This window comes from Pseudophryne corroboree, chromosome 4, assembly GCF_028390025.1.
Source record: "Pseudophryne corroboree isolate aPseCor3 chromosome 4, aPseCor3.hap2, whole genome shotgun sequence".
In the NCBI taxonomy this organism is placed as follows: Eukaryota; Metazoa; Chordata; class Amphibia; order Anura; family Myobatrachidae; genus Pseudophryne; species Pseudophryne corroboree.
Window position 1 is genome coordinate 304,379,564 of NC_086447.1, and position 26,435 is coordinate 304,405,998.

At 41.7% G+C, this 26,435-nt stretch overlaps 1 protein-coding gene across 9 annotated transcripts in view; it reads left to right on the top strand.

Annotated features, from left to right (window-relative positions):
• The window catches only part of NLGN1 (neuroligin 1), a 934,735-nt gene that overhangs the window by 394,865 nt on the left and 513,435 nt on the right, over window positions 1-26,435 (top strand). The window contains exon 1 of one of the 9 annotated variants that reach the window (XM_063916282.1): window positions 20,294-20,394. The exons of the other annotated variants lie outside the window; for them this stretch is intronic. Within the exon in view, the coding sequence (XP_063772352.1) occupies window positions 20,349-20,394 (46 nt within the window). The 5' untranslated portion in view covers window positions 20,294-20,348. Of the gene's footprint in view, window positions 1-20,293; window positions 20,395-26,435 lie in introns of those variants that run through there. 9 annotated transcript variants of the gene reach the window in all.

Here is a 26,435-nt window from a genome sequence, read left to right on the forward strand (position 1 = left end):
TATACAAGTAAATTGTTACTTTTTACTATTATTCACTGGTGCGCTCTCCTTATTTTATTATCTAAGACAATCTATATTTCAAAAAAGTTCTCAAGTTTAGAACAGATACCATGACTTCAGAAAGTAGCATGAATGACCTACTCCTACACTTTGCCAAAAATAAGTTTCCTCTCTTCATTTCTGGTTACAAACGCTATCAAAACATCAATGGGAAGTGCAGAATCCCGGTCTCGTGTGTCTGCTTACACTTACTGCAAATTGTGATAGCAAAATGAGTGGGGTTTCTAAGAAAGATAAAAAAGTGTTTGCAAAAAGAAAATGTACGCAGAACACACATGAAGATAACTTCATTTTAGGTACACAGAAACGATAACATTTGGGAAGCTCAAATAAAGCTATTATCACTTCAAACCCAATTTAATTTCATTCATCTGCATGCACTTTATTGTAAAACTTCACAAGGGGGGAGAGGGACACACAGACTTTTACCAGCCAACAGAAATCATGTGGGGGCAAGTGCCCCTCTGCCCCACTACTCCCAGTTCCAATGCCCCTGCCTTCAATTTGCATTATGCCACACAGGGGGGCAGAAGAAAGCCAACTCTTAATTGAGGGCGATACTTCCCAATGCAGGACATTCCACTTTATGGGTTAGTAAACTAAATACTCATACATGTGTCATTGGAAGGCTGAATTTCAATCCAATTCAATGCAATCCTAAATTTTATTAAAGAGAATCATATGACCAACCTTAAACACTTTCTTTAAAAACTGGGATGAATTCAGTCAGAAAATGCCCAGTAAGGTAGCTCCCACCTTATGTATTGACAATGGCAAGTGTCAGTCAATCAGACTATCTGTAAAATAAACAGTTGAACGGCTGGAGAGTAAGAGACACACACAATAGTGTATCTGACAGTACTCTCGACGTTTATCAGGACCACTGGGCTTTATAAAGTTTTTCTGAGTAGGCGTAATCTCATATTCTGAGCATGTGCAAATTATTTACAATCATGACATGAATGTGAAGTACACACTTAAGCTCAATTTTGTATTAACAGCTGAGGGCAGTATTGCCTAAATTAGTAATAAGCAAATAGTTATAATTTCTAATCTTTTTTAAGAATTTAGCATGTATAAAAAAATCGTTGTTCATTGTCCATGAGAATGCAGGTGCTAAACTTGAAATGAGTATATCGCAACATTTGTATAACTGAAACAATGGACAAACAGAAGCCTCTTGTGAAGATATTTGCTGACAGTTTATGTTCATTATCAGCTCTGCAAGTTAACAATTTTTGAAGACAAATCCTCTTTTTAATTGTCAGCATAATTGAACAAAACCATAATTTAGAATTTTAACTCTATCAGTATCATACGTACAGATAATAACTTCAGTTTGTTTTTCATCTCCCTGTTGCTGCCAGAGCATAATATTGAAAAAGCCAGACTACAAGGACAATTAGATAAAATTATCTCTTCATGGCAACTTTTAATAAAGTATTTGAGAATGTGACAGTTTGGCAGCTGGGTTTGGACTGTCCTGGCACTAAGGACTATATTCTGTGTGATCCAGAAAATTATCTGAAAACTTCACTACATTTTTAGGATTGCATCGGTCAGTCCAAAATAAGCCAAGTTGGCTAATTTTATCTAGTTTTTGCAGAAATACTTTGGCTGAAGTTGAAACTGGGACTTAAAGGAAAATACCAGATAAAGTCCTTTTTTTTTAAACACTTTAACTTTTAAATGTCATTACAGATTCATCACCAGTGATGCTTAATAATTTGTATTGTCTTCTTATGAATTCCTAATTTGCAATGTATGCTATACTGTAATTTGTTAGCAATATTAACTGTCTGAAAAGACAGCATACATGCATCCCTACATTTGGAGATCCAAATAGGGGAGAGAAATTGCTGGGAAACACCCGGCGATGTTTAAATAGCTAGGCTTAAGTTCAGAACATGGGACCCCTTTGCTATCAGTTTCACTATCCACTTGGGTTTCTAATGGGAATAGTAACCTGTGGCTATTGAAGCAAGCCACCATTCCCAAAGAGTGGCGAGTGAAGCGTGCCCGTGGGGGTAAACTTTTTAATGTTCTGAACAAGTTTAGTGATGTTCTGAAGCAGTTAGCTATGCTAAATGCAGGGGGTCCCATGTTCTGAACTTGATCCTACTTCATGGTTTTGAGAGTTGGGACAAAAGGTTTCCATTTTTTGCTGATTGGGAGCATTTTTTATGTAAAAAGGTTGCAGAATTGACTTTTATTATATCCTCCTGATTACTAGTAGCTTTTATTTAGGTATTTAGGACTGCTTATATGTAGGCTTAGTGGTCTTTTATAAAAGAACTACACACAATTAAAAAAAATAATACTATCTGTGCTTGAGGAGGAATTTTACCGAATGATAGGGGTGGTGTGCAAGATATTTGCATGCTCCCCTCCTCCCTAGAAGCATGGTGCTTGTACTTGTGCAGAAGATAGAAAAGGTTCTGTGCCAGCATCTTTGCTGTTCTCTGCGTATGGGGCCAATTCCATATTTTGGTGGTCCTTGTGGAGGCAGCCGGGGCACTAAGCCCCCTTACCATCACAGAGAGCTGTGGAGATATGGTACCAGTGTCTGTCAGTGCCAGAGTCTCTGCTCATTTATGCAAGATGCTAGCTGTATATTTCCAAAGTAAGTACTAGAAATATTTTGTCAGTGGCCATCCTTGAGACCCTGTTCTCAGGGCAGGTTTGATGGCATAGGGCCCCCATTACTCTGTGGCTGGTAGGCACTGGACATCCTGCATGTCCTGTAAACATCTGTTATAATATTTGCTAAGTATTGTTATTAGTATATACCTCCCAACTATCTCTATTTGAGGGCTGTGTACCACTTTCCTTCCTGTGGTGGGAAAATTGGAAAGTTTGACCTGTGCACTGCTACTCTGCATAGATCCAGTAGAAGCGTGTGTAGCAATAACCTATTAAGCACTAGGCAAGCTTCATTGGCATGGTCATGACCCCAATGCACAGGGGCTCTGACATGTCCAGCAGGTCTCGATGCTGCGTGGAGGCGTGGCTGCCGCCCATTGGGTTTCTGTTGAATGAAGTTTTGCTGCTACTTAGTCATACCTCTCAACATCTATAGTTGGGGATGCAGCGCAGCGAGGCCGTGCCCTATTTTGAAAAGGGGGCATAGTCTATGGGAAATGTGGCATGGCTTCGTGGGAGTGCCGCAAACGTGAGCTGCTGGCGTGCCCTCTCTCCCTCTTTCTCCAGTGAATGGACAATGTGCACATAGCGTCTATTCACCGCTAGTGACCGGAGTCTCCCAACTGCCACCCCCCCCCAGGCCTCGTATACTTTGTACCCGCCCCACCCTCATCTCAGCACGTCTGCTATTGTTCCGTATTATCAACAAGCTTACTGTATATTAACTGAGTAGGGGGTTGCAAATAGTATATGGAGGTAAAGAAGACAGTGGTGCATGAAGTGATAGTATTGTCGCATGTAATTGTTTAGTGTTCTAAAGTATCTTATGTTCCAGATAATATGATACCAAGGCTCTTTTACTGAGAGGGATCAACTTTACTTACAGTTCTAATGCAGTTGTATATGATTTGTTGACAGCACAGTGCACATGTTTTTGCTGTATAATTAAAGGATATCGTTAATAATTAATTGTGCCAAAAGGAAGGGAAGCCGGAGGACGCACTGAGGGATTTTTTCACTTAGAATTCAGGTATCTTAGGCCAATTACATGTGGTTTAACCATTTTTATTCTTGTGGAATACTATAAATGCCATCATTTACAGAGTTCTAACTAATTTCCTACAAGTGTAAACAGCATCAGAGAGACTCTAGTGTTTGTTTTGTTATTTGACTAATGTCTTTTCTCACTGCTAGACATTGAGTGCCATACGTTTGTGTCTACCTCCCTGCTTTTTCAGCTAAGTTAATGTGCCCATCAACCTGTTGTGACTATATGAAGGATTTCTATGATTTCACCTCCAGCCCCTTATTTAAGAGCCTTATGGAGTTTCTGTTTGGTCAGAGTCAGCAGCCTTACACATGGAATATATGGGTTGTTGCATACTATGTATAATTCTAGAATAATTAATTTAGAACAAATTTTCAGAGATGTTTTTGTAATGTATTTACTTCACCTCCAAATGTTGGCCCTATTTGTCTCCCTCAGCGCTGGACTATTGTGCAGCATATTTTTTTAACAAGAGGTCAAATAATATGAGCATCTTAGCTGTGATATTGTGGTCCTGTTTCTGAGTTGCACGTAGTGTCAGTCCCGCATGCAGTTGGCCAATGTTTGCGCATGCATTCCAGTCGTACAGCGCATGCGTCACGATTGTTAGGCATCTCAGTATTAATTAAATCGGCCACGGCATTATCATAAGACACAGCTGCAGCAGTGGCAAAAGACCCAGACGCGTTTGCATGAGACTGAGAATGGGCTCCTATACCTCATTGTACATTTCCAGATGTTGTTCCCTATGCTACAAGAGCCAGTGGGACCCATGCAGAACTGAACACAAGATGACCATGGGAGGTAATTCAGATCTGATCGTTGGGCTGCTTTTTTTGCTGTCCTGCGATCAGATAGTCGCTGCCTACATGGGGAATGTATTTTTGCTGTGCAAGTGTGTGATCGCATGTGTAGTTGAGCTGCAAAAATCCACCATGTGCAGTTTGTGCGCCACCCAGGACTTAATCCTCCAGTGCGATGAGAAGAGGCTGATCAGGGTCGGAGCTGACATCAGACACCCTCCCTGAAAACGCTTGGGAACGCCTGCACTTTTCCGGACACTCCCAGTAAACGCTCAGTTGCCACCCACAAATGGCTTCTTCCTGTCAATCACCTTGCGGACGCCCATGTGATCGTTTACATTTTCTATGTGCTAATACACTTAATACTTTCTATCTACATTGACTTGCTTTTCAAGTCATACTTTCAATAAGAACAAATAAAATAAAATAGGAAATACTGTAATGCTATATTTAGGTATTGCATTGTAATATTGTGGCTTGATATAATATAACTATGATATATCATTTTGACAAATCAATATGATATCTGCTATACATGCTGATAAACGATCCCACTATGAAATACATTATTATAAAGTCAGTACATTGTAGTTTGCAAAGAGATGCGTCTGGAATGTACTGGGGTGTCAGTGTCAGAGTATCACCTTCTCCAGAAATTCAGCCCTGGGATAGATATTTATAAAGTTCCAGTTATGGGACACTCAGAGGAGTAGGTTGCTGTAACATAATTTAGCCTTATTAGGAGTGGTTGCATGTTATTGCTGGACCTCCAATTCCTAGCCTTACAATTCCTTCCTGCCATCCCGATTTCAGTGGTGCAGTCGCTCTTTTTGGGCACTGTCCCTCTTTTCCACCCATGAGCCGCAGTATCCTACAGGCAGATGGGAGATTGGGGGATATGCTGTCACCTTCGCTGCTCAGCTCTGCTGTAACGAGCAGCGGTGCCGTGGAGGTGATCGGAAGCTGCGTGCATGCACACAGCATCCATTTAGGCCAGGGAGAAGACATGGGGCAGCCCAGGCGCAGCCAAAGTGCTGTTCTTGCCCCCAGCATGACATAATCACATGCCACGCCCCCAAAACATCATCCTTGCGGGAATGAGGACATAGTCCCTTTTTTTTGGGGGATAGGGGCCCCAAGTGTAAAGACTAAAATGTTTGGGATGATTTAAAACTTAGACACTCTATACGTATTTAGGAGTGCGATAATGGCATCATACATGGGCACAAGGTGTGCCTGGTTCTGGATAGGCTGTGAGCAGAGAGTGTTGTTCAGTCACCTAGATCTGTTTTTTCATTGTGGAAAATAGTAGTGTTGGAAGGATTCTGTAGCACAACTCCTACTCATATTTAGCGGTAATGAGTTTTAGAGCAATTGCAAAGAAACATTTCTCAGTTTGGATTCAATATAGATTTGTTCCTCTGTGGATAGTAATTGTGAGGATTCCCATCTATTTCCAATGAGTCAGATGTGTCTTTCACAAGGTTGTAATGCCAAGCAACCGTACTGTCCTGGTAACAGGACACTGATTTCAGAGAGTGTGCTATCATAGGACCTGTGACGTACGCAATTGCATTTGCAGCTGTGAATTTGTTCCCAGCACCTTTGTGAAAACATATAAATGTTGCAGCTGCCTGGATTGTATTGAGACGTCCACTAGCGGCAAAGACGCAGCATCGATCACAGAACAGTCGATTATCGAAGTTCTGTGTATCCCTAAGGTTGTGCAGCATGGGTGGCAGGAAGTAAGAAGCCGACACGCTTGTATCTCTGTACAAAATCGCAGTTGCAAGCTGTGACACGCCCCAGAAACTATTGCAACATGCCTGCATGTGATTCGCCGCTCCCCCATTACGTCCCACAAACACTATGTGGATAAACCCTCTGTGTGACTGCCATTGCAAGACCACAGCGGCACATGCACAGTGTGACTTAGATGCATGCAGTGACAAACAATCGCTCCACTGTGTACTAAGTCCACATTGCTTACAACTCTGAATCAGCCCATAGTCTATAGCAGTCCTGTAACATGGCTGCAATGCACCCTGTGCTTCCGCTCTGCCCCCAATCCGCCCGGAGTACATTATCATCCCCATACGGTGAGTGGATGGCGACACCAGCAAAGCACTGCCTATTTGTCAGGAGACCTCATGGAGTCTTTCCCACAGTACAGGAGGGCAGGCATTAACCGTCGGGTGAGCAGGGTAGGTTCCGCTCCCAGCTTGTGAGGTGGCACCGGCTACACCACCCTCCTCTCAGCTTGTGAGGTGGCACCGGCTACACCACCCTCCTCTCAGCCGTGGTCTATAGATTGGTAAAAATCAACATGGCAACTTGTCCTAAAGATTACATGACAACTTTTCCTATAAAGTATGTGGCAACATGTCCTACTTTCCGAAAACGTACATAGAGATAATAAAATATAAACTTTGCAGGAAATTATAAACAAAGAAGAAGGAAAATCCCTATGTGGGATGGGAGCAGCCAAAGTCGCTAGTACAGAGAGTATGTTCCTGATTAGTATCTGCATGCAATGCCGTTGTTCATATAGATTGAGCTTTTATTGTAACTGCGCTTCCTCAAGAGTCCATAAAAATTTGGTACATGCGTTACACAGAGTGCACGTACAAAGGCGATGTTACGAATGAGAGACACAGTATCAGAAATATAGCGGAAAAGTTCTGAGCGTTTCTAGACAGTGAATATGGTGCCGATGCACACTCCACAATACCAAGTACTGCTAGTCAGAATAATTATATTAAACTCTGCAATCTAACATAGAGCAAATTTGAAGTTCTTGGTATACTCAGTGACCAAGAAATATTGGGCCTCATTCCGACCCGTTCACACGCTGCACTTCCTCGCAACGGTGCGATCGGGTCTGGAATGCGCGGCGTGCGCAATGCCATTTGCCGGGCAACGTCGCTGACAGCGGAAAAAGTGTTCGCAGCAGCGATCCCAAGAAGATTGACTGCAGGAAGGTGTTCCGTGGTGTCAACTGACCGTTGGATGCCGTTTTCGGGGATTGGTAAGAAAAACGCAGGCGTGTTCAGGCAAATGGAGGGCGGATGTCTGACGTCAAAGCCGAGCCCATCATCGCTGGATCCGTCGCACAGGGTAAGTATGTCCAGGGCTGGTCTTGATTTGTGTGAAACATTTTTAGCATAGCAGGGCTGCACAAGCGTTCGCAGCCCTACTATGCTAAAATACACTCCCCCATAGGCGGAGATTAGTTGATCGCACCAGCAGCAAAAAGGTGCTTGGTGCGATCAACTCCAACTAGCATCGCACCAACTAACTGCACACCAGTGAAAAGCTAAGGTGTTAGTGAGTCTTAATAAGAAAGAAGCACAAAGCTTTGTATTAAAAAGTGTTATGCAGGTGAAAGGTGGTAAGGGAAAAAAAAGTGTAGTACTAGTATAAAAAATGTATTAAGAGAGTTAAAAACCTGCTAAATTAACTGTCGTTCCTGGGCAGTGACTGGGTGTTTAATGGGTGTGTTATGGGTGTATCTTCAGACACAGAAGGTCATATTCAGACAGTAAATCTGCACCTGCCATAGGGATGGTGCGAGTTTCGATCATGCAAACGATGGTGGTGTCTAAGGACGCACCGATCGATATTACTGCATGTATGGTTGCGCGAACGCCAGTTGATGCTGCTGCGTGCGCTTTTTGCGTACACCACTGAATCAGGCCCTATGACAGAAAAGCATGTCAAGAAGCCACAGCATCATCTAATTTTTCACCCAGAATGTTAATACCCCCAGTTTCTGATAAACTCTTTGCACAATTATCTACAGCATAAGAGGCGACGGCACACAGCACAATTGCCAGAATCCCATGGGATAGTGCATTCCACAGGCAGATAGAGCTAGATTTCTGAATGTTTTGATGTTAGTCTCTGTTTATGGGCCTATTTCAGATTTGTAAGCAAAGCAAAAAAGCAAGCAACCGGGCTAAACTATGTTGCGCTGCAGTTGGGGCATATGTAACATGTGCAGAGAGATTTAGATTTGGGTGGGATATGTTCAGTATGTTCAAACTGAAATCTAAATTGCAGTGTAAAAATAAAGCTGTCCAGTATTTGTGGGCTACATGCAAAAGCAGCCAGTATTTACCCCGCACAGAAACCATATAAACCACCTAAATCGAAATCTCTGTATACATGTTACATATGCCCCAGCTGCAGTGCAACATAGTTTTGCCAGATGCTTGCTTTTTAGTTTTACTTACAAACATAAATCAGGCCCTATGTCCTTTGTGTGTGTGTGTGTGTGTGTGTGTGTGTGTGTGTGTGTCTGTCTCTTCTTGGTGAATTGTGACATGAAGAGGTAGAAGAGACAGAAATTATCTTATGTCTTTTAACAGTAGGTCGTAAATTATATATAACGTCATGTGCTGTTACTTTATATTTTAATAAGTAGTGGAAAAAAGCATCTAATGTTAGAGGTGGTATTAAATTACAATAACAGTCAAATTTCACTGGACTTTCAGTACCTCATCGCCACTTCTAAACTCTCACTTCAACCACAGTTTGCGTGTATGTATATGTATGGTATGTGTGTGATTGTGTGTGCATGTGTGTGTATAAATATATACTGTATATGTTTGTATGCGTTAATAAAATATCTACTGTAGGGATAGTCTTCAAGCTGGCCATACACCTAAAGATCGATTGTCCAATTTAGCTGGTTGGAATGAAGGGTTTAGTATGAAATACCTACAATCAAAATCCCGACAACAATTGACCGACGGTCAAAATACCGACATTTAAAATACAGACAAGGTCAAAATACCGACATTTAAAATGTTGACAGGTCAAAAAGTTGACACAAGTTTTACATTGGTTTTTGGTGTGTATGGCTGTGCTCGCCATGCTTCGGGCACGGTGCCTCGCTGTGTTCGGCACACTATTATATTCCCCCTCCAGGTCCACTGGGATGGTAAAGTATGAACAAGTCGGTTTCAATGAAAAAATAATGAAAAACTCACGTCGACTTTTAGACCTGTCGACATTTAAATGTCTGCATTTTGACCATGTCTGTATTTTGGCCATGTCGTGATTTTGACCTTGTCTGGTTGTCTGGATTTTGATTGTAGATAAAGTGACCGCATCCCGGAATGAAAATCTGGTAATATATGGGAGCAAATGACAAATGACCATTTGCTCCAAAATGCCGGAAAACTGACAAAAACAGTAATTCAGACAAATTGGTTAAATCAAATATGACTATATGTTATCTTCATACAAATCTACTGCCTGAGTCTATGCGTGTTTTTATTCAAATCTGGCTGGTCCCACCACTACTGCTCAGCCCCTGCCCTCTTACCCTCTTATTTTTCAGGGATATTGAATGGGAAGGTTTGTTTTTAGGAAAAAATACTACGGAGAAATGGGAGGTACTAAAATTCCTGCTAGCTAAAAATACACTCAAATTTATTCCTACGAGCAGCAAAAAAAGGAATAAAAATCATAAACCGATGTGGCTTAACAAAAAGATTAAGGAACTTATGGGTAAGAAAAGGCGAGTATTTAAAAAATACAAATCTGATGGGGAAGCAGAGTCATTTCAGCACTATAAGGAATGTAACAAAATTTGCAAAAAGGAAATAAGAGCGGCTAAAGTAGAAACTGAAAAACTAGTAGCAAAGGAAAGCAAAGCGAATCCCAAAAAATTATTTAAATACATTAATAGCAAGAGATTAAAGAAGGAGAGTATAGGCCCTTTAAAAGACATGTTGGGAGTCTTAAGCAAAAATGATAATGACATAGCGGACACACTAAATGAGTTTTTTTCAACAGTATTCACTAGAGAGGACCCAATTCAGGGACTGACACACAATCTCAATAATGAGAATATCCCACTGATAGGTACTTATTTAAGCGAGGAAGTAGTCTGTGACCGATTAAAACATTTAAAGATTAATAAATCACCAGGGCCCAATGGTATTCACCCAAGGGTTCTAATGGAGCTTCACTCTGAACTGGCAAAACCGCTATCTTTGATCTTTAAGGATTCAGTCATATCAGGTATGGTTCCCAAAGACTGGCGTATAGCGGAAGTAGTGCCTATATTCAAAAAGGGAAGAAAAGCTGAACCAGGTAATTATAGACCAGTTAGTCTTACATCCATAGTGGGGAAAGTATTGGAAGGTATTCTAAGAGATAGTATTCAGAAGTTCCTTGAAGTCAATAAGGTCATTAAAAGGAATCAACATGGGTTTATGAAGGACAGATCCTGTCAAACCAACTTACTTGGCTTTTATGAAACAGTAAGCGCAAACCTAGATCAGGGTAAAGAGGTGGATGTAATCTTTTTAGATTTTGCCAAAGCGTTCGATACTGTACCACACATGAGACTTATCTACAAGCTACAAAAATCAGGGCTAGGAAGCACAATATGCACTTGGGTCAAAAACTGGTTGGACAATAGGGAGCAGCGCGTTGTGGTTAATGGATCTTTTTCAACTTGGACTGAAGTGCTAAGTGGTGTGCCGCAAGGCTCAGTATTAGGACCGCTATTGTTCAATATTTTCATTAACGACCTAACAGAAGGTCTAGAGAGCATGATGTCAATTTTTGCAGATGATACCAAATTGTGTAAAGTTATAAATGCGGAGGGGGATGCTGAGTCGCTTCAGAATGACTTAGTTAAATTAGAAGCTTGGGCAGCGAAATGGAGAATGCGCTTCAATACAGACAAGTGTAAGGTAATGCACTGTGGTAACAAGAACAAAAATAACACCTACCTACTAAATGGGTAAAATTAGGGGATTTTATACTGGAAAAGGACTTAGGTGTTCTCATAGATAGCAAACTAAGCAGTAGTACCCAAAGTAGGACTGCAGCAAAGAAGGCTAATAAGATATTAGCATGCATAAAACGGGGAATTGATGCTAGGGACGAAAGTATTATACTCCCGTTATATCAATCACCTGTGAGGCCACACCTTGAATACTGTGTACAATTTTGGCCACCTTACTACAAAAAGGATATCCTGGAGCTAGAAAAGGTTCAAAGGCGGGCGACCAAACTAATTAAGGGTATGGAGACGCTGGAATACGAGGAAAGGCTTGCAAGACTAGGCATGTTTACACTGGAAAAGAGGAGATTAAGAGGGGACATGATCAACATTTACAAATATATAAGGGGACAATATACAGATCTTGCGCAGGACCTGTTTTTGGTTAGATCAACACAGAGGACTCGTGGACACTCGCTCAGGTTAGAGGAGAGGAGATTCCACACAATACGGCGTAAAGGCTTTTTTACGGTAAGGACGATACGTGTTTGGAATTCCCTGCCTGAGGGAGTTGTAATGGCCAACTCAGTCAACACCTTTAAGAATGGGTTAGATAAATTCCTAGTGCAAGACTATGCCCCGTAACCCTGGATATCCTTATCCAGGGTTACGGGGCATAGTCTTGCACTATGGTTATTATAAAAAAGAGGGATTAATCGGAACGGCAGTCAGCAACTTCAGTCAAAATTTTATACAAAATAATCGTGCATAGGAGACCACAAATAGGTTGAACCCGATGGACAATTGTCTTTTTTCAACCTTAGATACTATGTTACTATGATTTAAGTTGTATACTGACTCAGTGACAGCAAGCCAATCTGAGGTCTCACAGTGACTCAGGGTCCGGGGCAGCAAGTGAGGATCGCAGTATACAGTATGATCATGCACAGTAACTAGAAATGTATACATACTATAGTGTACATGCTGTACAATCACCGAGCGTCATTTTCTGCCTGCCTTGCAAATGAGTGCCGGACCTCAGGATTGCTATATAAAGTCATTACGATCCTATCTATAAATGACTACATTAAAAAATATATGTTCCCAGTCAGCTGGCTGAGCGTCACAGATGCCCGGAGTCAATCACAGTCACCCTAGGCAAGTGCCTACTTTAGGTTGTCTATGATGCAGCAATATAAAGTCTGATCTCGGACAAATTGTCAATTAAAGCTCACCTGGGCTACTGAGCGATACTGAGCTGTCAGTTGATACTGATTGGCAGTGGTTAGAAGACTCTTACTGCTTTGCCAGTCAACCTTGGGGCATTCTGTGCATCTGGATCGTGCATGCACAGTTCCGCTTTTGTGGAAAATTAATTAAAGCACAGCCTGGTGTGGTCGCATCTGATGCAACCATGCCAGGCAAGTGGGTAAAAAGGAAAGAAAATAGAAGAAGAAAAAGCAAATCAACTTAAAAGAAAGTTACCTATATTACAGCGCTATGTCCCAGGGCATGAGAGTATACTTTCTGTCTTTAAAGTTTAAATAAATAATTCCAACATGTGTATTTAGATATGTCATGTAGGAAGGTAAATTGTATTTTTATATCAAATTTTACAACTGCTTTGTATATAAAAAGGTTGCTCCTGGAATGTTCCCTGCCATAGTGCTTGACTAACATAACATATCTGCATGCTTTTATGTATTTAGCAGCTGCCAGATATGTGCATCAGTGAGCAAGTAAACATATATGCAAACGCATATTCGAGTGTGCATGGGAAATAGGGCAATAATGATGCGTTTCATCGGCTGCACGGACCGCCCACTTTTGCTCAGTAAGTAGGCTGTTGTGGGCAGGTGTCATCCAGCTCTGGGAGAGTAGGGAATTATGATATATATATATATATATATATATATATACACACAATGGTTTGAAAACTTTTTTGCCACAAGCAACTGCATGTACCTCTGAATCAAGCCCGCTGTTTTTTAAAGTGCGTGATATGCAGTGATATTTTACTTTACAATATTCCAGCATTTGTCCTTAGTAGATGTTTGTTATTGCTCAGCAGAACTAATTTTACAAAGACAGTAGTGCCATCTAATACAGTAGTGCCATCTAATATTTGTGAGGTATAATTTATATGGTACACATTGATCACAAAATTTCATTGTAAATCACTAATACCCCTTTCACACTGCCAATGCCGGATCCCACCCGGGAATTGGAAACGGGTCCTTCCCGGGTGGGATCCGACATTGGCAGCTGCTGCAGGCTTCCCCGACCTGGCAATATGCCGGGCGGTTGCCATAGCAGCGGGGGGGTCGGAGCTGGTGGCGGGGGCGGAGGTGGAGGCGGCGCTGGGAGATGAGATCATCTCTGCGCCGCCTCTCCCTTCTGTAGTAAACGGGTCCCGGGACGCATCGATCCGGGAGCCCGTTTACGCAGCCACTGACCCGGTATTCAACCCGGGTATAACACTGCTTTATTGCCGGGTTGAATTGCCGAGTCAGGCGACCCGCGATTTCGGCTATGCCCCTTTCACACCGCACGCCTACCCGTGTCGACCGGGCAATATGCCGGGTCGATACCGGGTTATTTGTGTGGTGTGAAAGGGGTATAACTCATGAGCAAGCCATGTAGAGCTGCCCATGGGAGAAGCAGCTGGTCCTGAGATCTACGCCTGCAGCCCTGAGCATTTGCCACTGTGACTTGTTAATTGTGATAGCAAAGCAGACACTTACAGGAAACTGCCGTCACTTGAATTGAAAAGGAAAATTGTAGGGAATAAGAGATATATACGTGGTATAAACACAGTCTCACCTGAGCCATTTTCTGTTAGAATCACTGCCTCAATTAGTTTCCTCTGCAGACCAGTCACTTTGTCAGGTTCCATTGTATAACTTGGGTGGAGTCAAGTTCCGCAAAAGCATGATTGGAACACCAACTTTCCGTGCGTCGAGTGTCAGGCATCTATTTTATCCTTTATTGCACCTCTCCCTGATGTCACATTGAGATCATACATCCCTAAGTTTCTTTCTAGATCACTAAACTATACAATAGCGAAAACGCAAATTCATTCAGTCATTTTTGTGTGATGCAGGAATGAACAGACAGACAAAACTTTTGAACATTTTTTTTTGTCTCCATAGTTTATAAACAGTCCTAAAAGTATATTCCTTAAAATAAAATTACTGTGTACAGACACAACCCTTTCTGTTTTATTATATGTATAGATATGTAATGTCCCTAGTATGTACAACCAAGCAATAGATGTTGGCTCTGCAGAAATAAGAGATACTAATAAACATATACACATGCCTCTGGCTGGTTGACCTTGCAGTTTGCAGTCAGGTACTTTTTATCCATTCTCTTCTTGAGATGTAGCAGTATTCCTCAGTATCCCTAACATTTTCCAAGAATAGACTACAGTAAATGAAATCTTTAGAAAGGGATCATTGTAAGCATTTAAAAGCATTTGTGTATTACTGAAGTTATTTGGTACTAGATATGCCGCTATATTTTGGCCTCTTCTTGGCTATTCCTCTTGCTAAAACGAGGACAATCCAGTTAGCGAGCTCCGTCCATGAGGGGGGCAAGTTGCCATTGAAATGGCGCTATCTCGCCCTAATTTCTCAGATTTTTGTCTAAAAATCTACAAATCTAGCAGTACCGTAAATGCTGATTATGGCCACACTTATCCTCACCCATGAGTAAATTGGATTGAACCCTAATGCTGGGTACAAACTGGCCGATATATATTGAACGTTCTATATATTGTTAGCCCATGGGCAGCTGTGTACCCCCGATATGTATGTAAACAATGTCATTCACAGACATATCTGTACAGCACAGCTGATGGCTGATAAATCTGCACACATATCGGGCCATCTGGCTGTGTGTATTGGTCAGGTGTATACCAAGCATAACACCCTTCAGCAGATTAGATATGTCTACATAGAGTTTGATGGAGCTGCTGTACCCATGAGCAGCTGCTTTTATCTGGGCTTAATATGAATGGTCATGTTTTATGTGCTCCCATCTGATTAGCTAAACCAGGTAATCTCTGGATTCTAACGATGAATTTTCTTAGTGAAAGAAGTAAGTTCTCTTCTTATGTTACTTACTGCACATTACAATGGGACTATAAATAATAGCACCATCTTAAAAACAATAAGGATATATTATAAGACTGTTTACTGTACTAAGATACAGCAGTCAGTACGCTAATTGTAGTTTTAATAATTCAATTGACAGGATCCATAATAAAGATGCTGAATGTAGAATGCAATGTATTTAATTTATAAATTAGCAGTGTTTCAATTACCTTGATTGCAGTTGTGCCATTCTCATCACACAAAGAGGTCGTATTGTATTTTAGTGCAGATTTATCTTATAGGAAGGGAATACACAGTGGTGAAGTGTCAGCTGAGTGCCAGAAATTCATTTTTATATTTAAAGCAACTGGTCTAATGTACCAATGCCTTGTCCTACTCTTAACGCATTACTTGTTGATCAGCTGTTACAATCAAATTTGTCCCCAATGATGAGGCCATAGGGACTGAATTAATAATATAGGTCTCAATGCATTTTGGTCTCCAGCAAAATGACTGAGGGCTTGATGCAGAGATGGACAGTAGTTGCATTGATTCCAGGAGGAGTCTCAGGACAAAAGATGCCCAAGTCCGAAATTGCAGGCATGGGATCACCATTGCGACCATTGGTCGCGGCATCAGCCATCTGGATGGAAGACACAGACACTGGCCTCGCCACTCCAGAAAATGGTGCTGGTATGCCCCCATTTTCGGGAACACTGGCTGTGCGGCCTATTCACTGCCCCTGAATGACCACAGCCTGCAGCTTAGGCATACCTCCCATCTGTCCCGATTTTTGCTGTACAGTCACGTTTTTTTGTGTGTGTGTGTGTGCGTGTGTGGGGGGGGGGGGCAGTTGGGAGGCTCCCGTAGTCCTGCAGCAGCGGTGCACATGGCGTCTATTCACGGGAGACAGAAGGTCTGGGGGCATGCCAGCAGCTCACAGAGCGTTGGGCATGCCCTCTCACTGATGAAAAATGGGGGAGTGGCTCATGATCGCGGCACTTCCACTAAGCCACGTCCACATTTCTGTAGGTCATGCCCTTTTTGGCTGCGCGTGGCCATAAAGTCCTGCCTGCTCCACTCCAAAAGTTAGGAGGTATGGCTTAGGAGGCACAGCATCCAATGACACAAGACCCGATCTGCACATGTGCAGTACAGTAAACATCAGGGATGTGTGGAAACTAGAGATGAGCGGATTCGGTTTTACTCGGATTTACTCGGTTCTCAAAACGGCATCTTATTGGCTCACGGATGTCACGTGTTTTGGATAGCCAATCAGATGCCGTTTTGAGAACCGAGTAAAACCGAATCCGCTCATCTCTAGTGTAAACCATCATTCTGTGTACAATTGTGAATCAGACCCTCAGCCGGTAATAGACCCTCACTGCAAGGTATTCATTTTTCACCTGAAACTGATTTTCTGGCAAAACTTAACTTAACAACTTGTCAGCAGAACGGACATACTTGAACTTCTGTTAACATTTAAAACCCTTTTAGATCTGCTAAACATACAATTTAACAGAATTAAATAATTGATTTTATAGTAAATTTTACCAGTACATAAAGCGTAAACATTTTCAGCAGAAAAATGCGATGACCAAATTAATACTTGAGAGACATCTGCATGATGTAATTGAATTGTATATCAGAGCATTATTATAATTCATGAGTACATGCATTTATCATAAATTCATTTATATTCCTCTGGATTAACTTCTTCTGTATTGTAATTCAATGAAGGTTTGATAAATAGCATTCAATGCAGTAATTGACGTCACTCACTGGTGGATTAAAATTGAACATATTAAATATTTGAAATTAAATATTTACATACTGTATGCAAAATTACCCTCCAGCTGAAGGGAAGTTTGTGGAATTGTATATAAACAGTTTCTGCAGCGTGCAAATTAGTGTTATGCTTATTGAAATGGGATAAAGTCATGGATAAAGGTTAAAATCGGGGATCATGTACTTATTACATACCTCCCTATGTCCCGATTTCAGAGGGACAGTCCCGCTTTTCGGCTCTGTCCCGCTTTTCGGCACTGTCCCTCCGCAAGGCAGCAGTGCCCATGGGCAAGAGTGAGGTTGGGGGGGCACTCTGTCACATGGTGTTCAGTGTAGCGTGCGACATACACATTGTATCTGGAAAGTCTGGAGGCTTCCCAGGGGCTCCTTTAGCACACGGCAAGCCCACAACATGACAAGAAACAAGTGTCACACACTCAGAATGTCATGCATCAAGATGCATGGGCTCATGGACACAAGACCATGACTCATTTAACGCACACACGTGTTCAGTGCATGCAAGGTGTGCAGGTACTACATAAGTTTTAGTAGGTATGTTATTATTGCATATTTTACCAAGTAGAAGAAATATACCTTATTATGTGACATACATATTGGTGTTGGTTGGCAATAGCAAGGACATACTTGGCGAACCTTTGAGGTGTCCCCTCCTGGAGGGGACAGCAAGGTTTGGCTGCTGGGGGCATGGTGCATCAGAATGGAGCAGGGGGGCTTGATGGTGCGATTGCATTATCATGCTTCCACACCCACTACACAATGCTGCAATTGCCAGCATTGTGAAGCAGATCCAGGGCCATGTTGACATGTTTCAGCATGATTCGTGCCATTGTCTGCCTGTACCGCTCACTCCACTTAGAATGTGGATGGCCAGATGGCTGGCAGCTCTGGGAGCCTTGCCCACTCTTTCAGGCATCCAGGAGACTTGACCACTCTTCCAGGAGCATCACCTAATTTTTGGTAGACTCCCAGATGATCCTGGAGAGTAGGCAGGTTTGGCAAGGAGGTAATCATTAATGGGCAAGTTGTAGTCATAACTAAAAGCGGTGTCACTGCACAGAGTGCAGGGATCTGGGTGTGGCACAGTCGCTGCCCCACTGTCCCTGGAAAGCATCTAGCTAGCAAGGTGCCTGGAACAGCACCCTGCAGCCAGTATCTTTTGGACGCTCCAGATCTGCCCTGTGCAGCTTCCTGGTGCAGTGCTGTTCTTCCCGGTGGCTGGTGACCCCACCCTCTTGTCATGACATCATGTACTCAGGGGGCATGTCCATTACTACCAACTGTTCCTAAATCCAGTGGCATAGTCTGGGGACTGCCCTTCCGTCCCATGGTCTGTACATTTATGCCAACTCTGATGGAGACTGAAGGTTCATCGTTGCTGTGGGTGCCAGAGGCAGGTGTCTGTGGTGCCTGTGGCTATTGACTGGTGATTTGTGGGGGGTGGGGAGTAATTTTGAAGGTAGCCTATCACTTTGAAACACTAGCCATGCTCCCAAGTGTTTGGCCATGTCATTTTGAGTGTGACCATGTTCCTTTTAGAGCTGTGCTCTGTTTTAAATCTGTCCAGTATTGGGAGGTATTCTTCTAGGCTGTGGTGTAGATTACAAGGTAACAGGTGGTATCCTATTGAAGGAGACCTAACCAAATATCTACACATAGTAAGTACCGTATAAAAAAGTAGTGTTGTCTCAGAATGGACAACATCTGTAAATATTACCAACTTTGTTCAAAACTTTCTATTGAACCTCTTTTTTATTCTGCTGTAATTCCATACATTTTCTGTGTGATTACAATAAAGCTGTCCTTTATAGAAACTATAGTTGACGAAGTGTTTGCTGTCAGTGATTATTAGAATTGTTCTTCAAAGGTTTTTTAATACCAGCATGTGTCTGGCCTTTATATTGATCTACGGAATATTTTCTGGGATAAATTAAATCTAAAAATAGGCAACATCATTTGCTGAAATGGCGGGTGACACATTCTCAGTAGGAATTACTATTGATGTTTTTAATATTGTCACAATTGCCATGTTTTGCTGCATCCCAGTTGAATTACAATCCCAGTACAAAAAGAGATGCCACAAGATCACAAACATGGATGGTGTTTGATGTCCTTCCTTGATCACAGCATGCACTTTCCATCATGGACCCTGGCTCTTTTTATACCTTTTATTTTTATTTAAAAGCTGGACCTATTGTCTTTTAAACCTATTGATGTCCAAAACACAGTTAAAATTTTGTTTATGGAATAGTAAAGTTAGAATATACTGTATTATCATCTGGAAACAATTTAGGAAGTATTGGAAACATAATAGAAAAAAGTAATTTAATTAACTAAAACTATTACTAAATTACAGGTGTTATGTAGTTTGCTGAATGTATCTGAGATGCATTGCTTTTTATCACATTTATTGTGACATAAAATGAGTCCCGAATCTTCAGTCAATCATATACTGTCATTCATTTGGGGGTGTGGTGATTATCTTGATGAAATTCCTAGGAGAAAACAGACCACCTGGGGTACATAACACAATCCAGTGCACACAGTCCTTTTGTCCACCAGAAATCAGGACATGATAAGAAGTTATAAGCTATGATACGTGATTTTATATAACAATAATACTGTACCACTTGGCTCTATATTGTTGTAGTGTTCATGGATCGTCACGTCACTTTACTATTATGTACTGTGTAAAGGCCGCTGCATATCCCTTGTGGCGTCATATAAATAAAGGATAATAATAGTAAAATAAGCTAGTAACACAGGATACTGCAATAGTCAATAGGCTTTAATTGGCTGTGTATCGCCATCCATTTGCTACCAGCATGGTGGGTACACAGGCTTTGAAATGACAGTAACTACCAACCATTGGGAGAGTCTCAAGCTAGGTACACACTGGAGCGATATGTTCCCGGACGATATGGCAGCCGGTGGGCCAGCATATCGTTAGCGCGGTACACATCAGAACTACATGTAATGGAGGACAGAACGATCCCTCGGTCCGCCCTTTATTATTTATTGCGCGGCGCTGCATTCGATATCATCCAGTCGGCCTTGCAGCATGGCAACTGACACCAGGTAACTGTCACTTCAGGGCTGTATCAGGGCCACCAACCTGGTAATGTCTACTGCCTACTATTTGCTGCATGGCATACTCAGTAGGACAGCCAACAGACTTCTACACCACTACCGGTAAATAAAGTATGCACCACAGGGTGATTATAACAAGGGTGCCTCTTACCCAAATGAATATACTACATAGAGTGTCACAGTGTAACACAGTGTCACTTTACCACTGATGTGTCTTTGTATATTGGAGCTACTGTTCACGTACACTGACTTCTGCTACAGTTTAAAAGGGCCCTGCTTTATTCAATACTAATAAGGCTTGACATCACTGATTTTATATTGATTATGCACTATGTGATAGATTCCCACCATATATTTTATTAATTCAATAAAGAGCCTTATGCTCTCTCTCTCTCTCTCTCTCTATATATATATATATGAAGCTGTTAAAATACCGCTAGTCGGGATCCCGGCGGTCACAATGCCGATGTTGGAGTCCTGATTAGCAATGAAATCCTTCCACCGGATTACCGGCACCACAGCCTATTCTCCTTTTCCCTCTGTGAGTGTCCATGACACCCACAGAAGGAGATTAGAACCTATGGCGAGCACAGCGAGACACCGTGCCCGCAGCATGGAGCGCACAGCGTCTGTTCACGGGAGACAGAGGGTCTGGGGGCATACCAGTAGCTCACAGAGCTCTGGGCGTGCCCCCTCAGTGACCAAAATGGGAAGCATGGCTTGTGATCCCGCAAAGCCAAACCCCTTTTGCCTAGACCACGCCCTTTTCGGATGCGGCTTTACTGCGCAAAGAGGTCTCGACTCCATTATCTTTTATGTTGGGAGGTATGATATACGTACGTGTATTCATTATTTGGGGGAGTCATACCACATTTCCTTATGATATTTTATTGATTTACTATTGAAATATTCTGTGAATTACAGCTCATTATTATAGTAATAGGACTTTTTCAATCCTTTTATTCTAGATTCACATTAGGTGCAGTTTTATATTTGTGAATCAGCATTACACAAAGGATTCACATTTATCCTCATAAGCGCTGAACAATTGTTTCTTTTGTAACAAGCATCCTAAAAGCTGCAATAGGATAGCGTCAGGGCACCATGCCACCACCTTGGCCTTGTACCCTGGGTGGCAGCACTGATCATTCACTCTTATTGTACTCTTTCTGTGCCTAAACAGTCACAGCCATTAAAATCGTATTACTCCACAGTCTACACATATCTACCACCTCCAGTCCAGACACCTTGGCTAGCAAGCTCCCTGTGACTCTCATCCCACTTAAAGACACGTCAAGCCACATAACGTCCCCAGTTCACCACAGCTCATGTCAACGCATCCCTCTCTGACACAATGCTGCACTAATGTTTCCAAGTAATAAACGAAAATGCACAATTTCAGTTCCCCTTACAGTGGGTGCTATTTTTAAAAGTGGGGACTTTGAGTGTTCCAAAACACGAGTATGTGTACTGACAAAAGAGGCTTTCACTCCATCATGTTAAAAGCTTGTTGCGGATTCTAAACAATACAGATCTGACTGTCTGAGCCGCAGCAGGATTTTGTATGACAACTACTGAAAATAAAGGTGATGTATTGCAGCTCCTACTTTCACAGAACTCAATATACACTGCATGATGACATTTTCAAAAGTCCATAAAATCCCAGGTGATAAGTGTACTTTGAGTTACAACGAGCTTAAAAACAAATTGTAGTCTTAAATGTGCACTTTCCCATGTACTAAAACCATCATGTTGGAAAAATAACAAATCTTTTTTTTAATAAGATGTAAATTTTATGCAATTTACTTCAGTTTTTGTCACAGGTTCTATAATATAGGGGAGTAATAATGGGGTTGATGGCTTTACTATAATAACAACACTTAGGATTGGGGTTTTTTATGCTAACGTTTTATTTACTCTCCAGTCCTATATATAGGATCTAAGACAATTAATGTATGAAATGATTGCGATGCTTCTACCCAAATGTTTTCTTCTTTTAGATAGGGCTCAGTATGCTCAGATATATTGTAATTCCTACAGTATGTGATTTGTATATATTCCTGTATATAATATTTGTAGAAACTATCAGTTCTGATGTCATTTTGCTTATAATTGATGAGTTCCGATGTCTTCACTTCAGTATTAATCAGAAAAGCTTGGGTATTCTTTAGTCTATTATAAGGAAATTTTGGGTATTATAAGGAATCACATCCCCAACTGTTATCTATTAATGATACTAAAAGTCACCTCAGATTTCCCTGACCTTTATTAAAGCACTTTACGTCAGATTAGTGCCTTTATGCCGTCACAGAATGGCTCTGGGTCAAGTCCATAGAATTTTCAGCAAGAAAAGTACAGGAATTATTTTGTTGCAAATTTATGCTATATTAACCTATGTTTATTTGTTCTATGAGCCTAATTCAGCATGGAACGAATCTACGATGAGTTTGCATGCAGAAGCCGCACTGCGCTTGCGCACACAGTGAGATGCAACGCCATCTCACATATGCGAATGCCTCTGCCTGATTGACAGGCAGAGGCATTTGCGGGGTGGGAGGGGTGTTGACGCAACATTTTTTGGGTGGCGTTGCGGCATTGGGGGGCGCAGTCCGGACAAGGCAACATGCAGCCTAAACATGGTGGGTAGCCGTCTGCCTTCACAGAGGGCTACCCTTAACACGTGAGTGCTTTTCTACTGAGCGAAGTGTTCGCATGTTAGCGGGGTGGGGGGGACAGACTTGCCCTGTGCTGGGCATCCCCCCGCATTCTAGTGTAAAAGGTTGCAGTTGTGCGGTTTTTCTCACAATGACAACCCATGCTGAATTAGCAAGACAATCATTTTTCTGTCACCAAGATAAAACATTATGGGGCTAGTGCAGAGTAGATTGTAGGCCTGCTGCCGGAGTGTACATATCTTGCCTGTTTTTGTAATACACATGCTCCACAAATAAAACTTACACAAGTACGTGTGATTCAGAGTCGTACGCAGGCTATGCAGGGTTGAATATAAGTGTAAATGCACCTGTTTTCAGACATGTCATTTACACCTAGAATAGGTTAGAGCAAATGAGTCCTAATGATGATGATGCTGAGTAACCAGATAGACAGGTACACAATTTGGGAGCACAGACTGCAGATTTCTATCCAACTCAGTAGGCTCTATTTCTTTGTGGTGCTTTCATGTGCGATTTCAGGTGCAATTTCATTATCATTTAACATTGCCAAAAATTGGATTGATTATGAAAAAAATGCTAATTTATATATGGTATACATGACATATATCTAACCTCACAACAGGTTATTCATGTAAATGAACTTAATTATGAAAGAGGAATTTTGTCTTTATTATGTATCTGTGGACAATTGGGTTGTTAGCAAACCAAAAACCGAAGCAGTTGGGCAAACTATGTTGCAATGCAGGTGGGGCAGATGTAACATGTGCAGAGAGCTTTAGATTTGGTGGGTTATATTGTTTCTGTGCATGGTAAATACTGGCTGCTTAATAATTTCTACACTGCAATCTAGATTTCAGTTTGAACACACCCCAACCAAATCTAACTCTCTGCACATGTTACTTCTGCCCCACGCAACATGGTTTTGCCAAATTCTTACTTTTTTAGTTTGTTAACAAACCTGAATAAGGCCCAATATATGGAAAGAAGCAGGAGATAAAACAACAGAAGATTAGAAATGCTCATGGATCCTTTTATATTCCTTCAAGGTCTATGTATTTTTGACAAACAAAACACATGAAGGTCATTCAAATTGACCTTTCTACATAATGTGAGGAATTGAAACTATCTGACAGCCTTTTAAACAATGACGTCTCAGGCAATTATATTGAGCCTTCACGAAAAGGTGAATAACAAGCATCAATAGAATAGCAACCTTAATCTTAATGTGATTTATTGAAAAAAAAAGAAGAATAAAAAAGGCGACTTTTACAATTTCAGTTACTGAGATTAGCATCATAATAGTGTATGGTTCTTATTCTTTGTTGCACTTGTCTTATGCACTTATGTAAATCGTTGGAGTAGTTATACTATCTTCCAAATGCATGGTATTTTCTATTAATATTTAACACCAATAGTCAGATGAAACATTTATTTTTTGAGAACATTAGTGTTAGAATAATTTTCTCCTAGAGCTGATGATCTTTTTTACATTCAGTCGAAAAGATTTTAATATTAATGTCAGAACTCAAATGCCAGACAGAATAAAATATTCCTCTAATGAATACCTTAACTCCTGATGAATTCTAATTCAACGTGCACTTTATTTGTTATCACTTTGGTCATGATTTATTTTGGGGTGAGAGTTGTCGATTATGATAGAATGAAATGGATTTATTGTAGTTGGCTACTACACACTTCATCTGGTTCATGTGGCAGCCTTGTAGTTTACAGTACAAAGGTGATGGGGATTTGCTCAAAGCTGCATTCTTCTTTTAAAATACCAGTTTTGTGTGTATAGTGCCATTTGTAATTGCTGCCAGCAGGGTGATGCCTACAAAATAGTGTTGCTTATAGAGAGACTAAAGGGGAGATGTACTAAGCAGTGCTAAAAGTGGAGAAGTGAGCCATTGGAGAAGTTGCCCATGGCAACCCATCAGCATTGATGTAACATTTATAATTTGCATACTATAAAAGTATACAGAGCAGCTGGCAGTGATAAAAATGGAGACGTGCGCCAGTGGAGAAGTTGCCCGCATTGACGTAACATTTATAATTTGCATACTAATATACAGAGCAGCTGATTGGTTGCCATGGGCAACTTCTCCACTGGCTCACTTCTCCACTTTTATCACTGCTTAGTACATGTCCCCCTAAGACTCTCCAGACACACCATGTTCTGATTCATTGCAGCCCTGCTGACTGCACATGTACTTGAATTATACATTTATAGGTTGATAGATTCAGAAGTACTGTATAGTATACTGTAAATACCATATAGGCAGAGCTTACATTTTTGTCTTCTCCTTTTTTTGTAAACTCCTACGGCCACATAAACAGGGCTGACAAACAGAAATGTTGGGGTCGGACACACTCATGTTTTTGGGGCCCCTGTTTCTCCCTGGTAGGTACTGGCAGTGTATCTCTCAAGCCTCATACTCATCTGTATTGCTTCACCTTCAACCTACATCACTCTGACACGCATGGCCGGGGAGTGACTTTCCTGAAGTCCTTGTTTACATCACGCCGGGGTCATACCCAGAATTTCCGTAGATGCTGGGCTGCCTCCGCAACCTCTTCCTTCACTGGCAGCTCCTTAGTGATGAGGAACCGGGTGTTGCACGATAATGTCACAGTATAGCACCCGACTCCCGGTCACTTTGGAGGATCAGCCATTTTGGTGTCACCTCCCCTTTGTCTCCCGGCTTCATACCACCTCTTGTGTCTCTAAGCCTCACCTCCTCCCATGTCTCTCAGCCCCACCCCACCCCTTGTCTCAGCCTCACCCCATGTGTCTTTCAGCCTCACCCCACCTTATGTTTCCAGCCACCCACTCATCTCCCCTGTGTCTCTCAGCATCACCCCTTCATGTCTCCCAGCCTCCCCCTGCCCTCTATTTCTCTCTCCTCTCTCGCAGACTTACTTCCACCCTGTGCCTCTCCAGCCTCACCACCCCCATGTGTCTTTCAGTCCCATCCTACCCCTGTGTCTACCCAGTCCTGTGTGATCACCCCCCCCCACAGTCACTTCATCTCCAGTGTCCCAACCCCTGCCCAACCTGTGTCTCTCTGGCCCAGCCCACACTTCATGTTGCCTGCTGAGGATGCAAGGATGCTGCTACTGATCGCAGGTGGCTTGGCTCCACGCCTATCCAGTGGCGCAACATCAGGACATTTATCTATCAACAGTAGTACGATAATGTTCTTATGGACCTGGTTTCATTCTTGTCCCCTTGAATATCACTACAGAACCTAAGTACATATATCACCATATAAATAAAATAGTGGAATGTGGTCTAGCTTTTAAAAAATAATTTTGCATTTAATTTTGTTATTCTGTATTTCAAATAATCCATATTATATTTAAACTGTCTTGTAAATAATAGTTTGTATGACTATCACAGTCATTTTATTTTGATGGCAATTAAGTCATATAAGACTACTGATTTATCTTGGTGTCTGTGTCATCAGC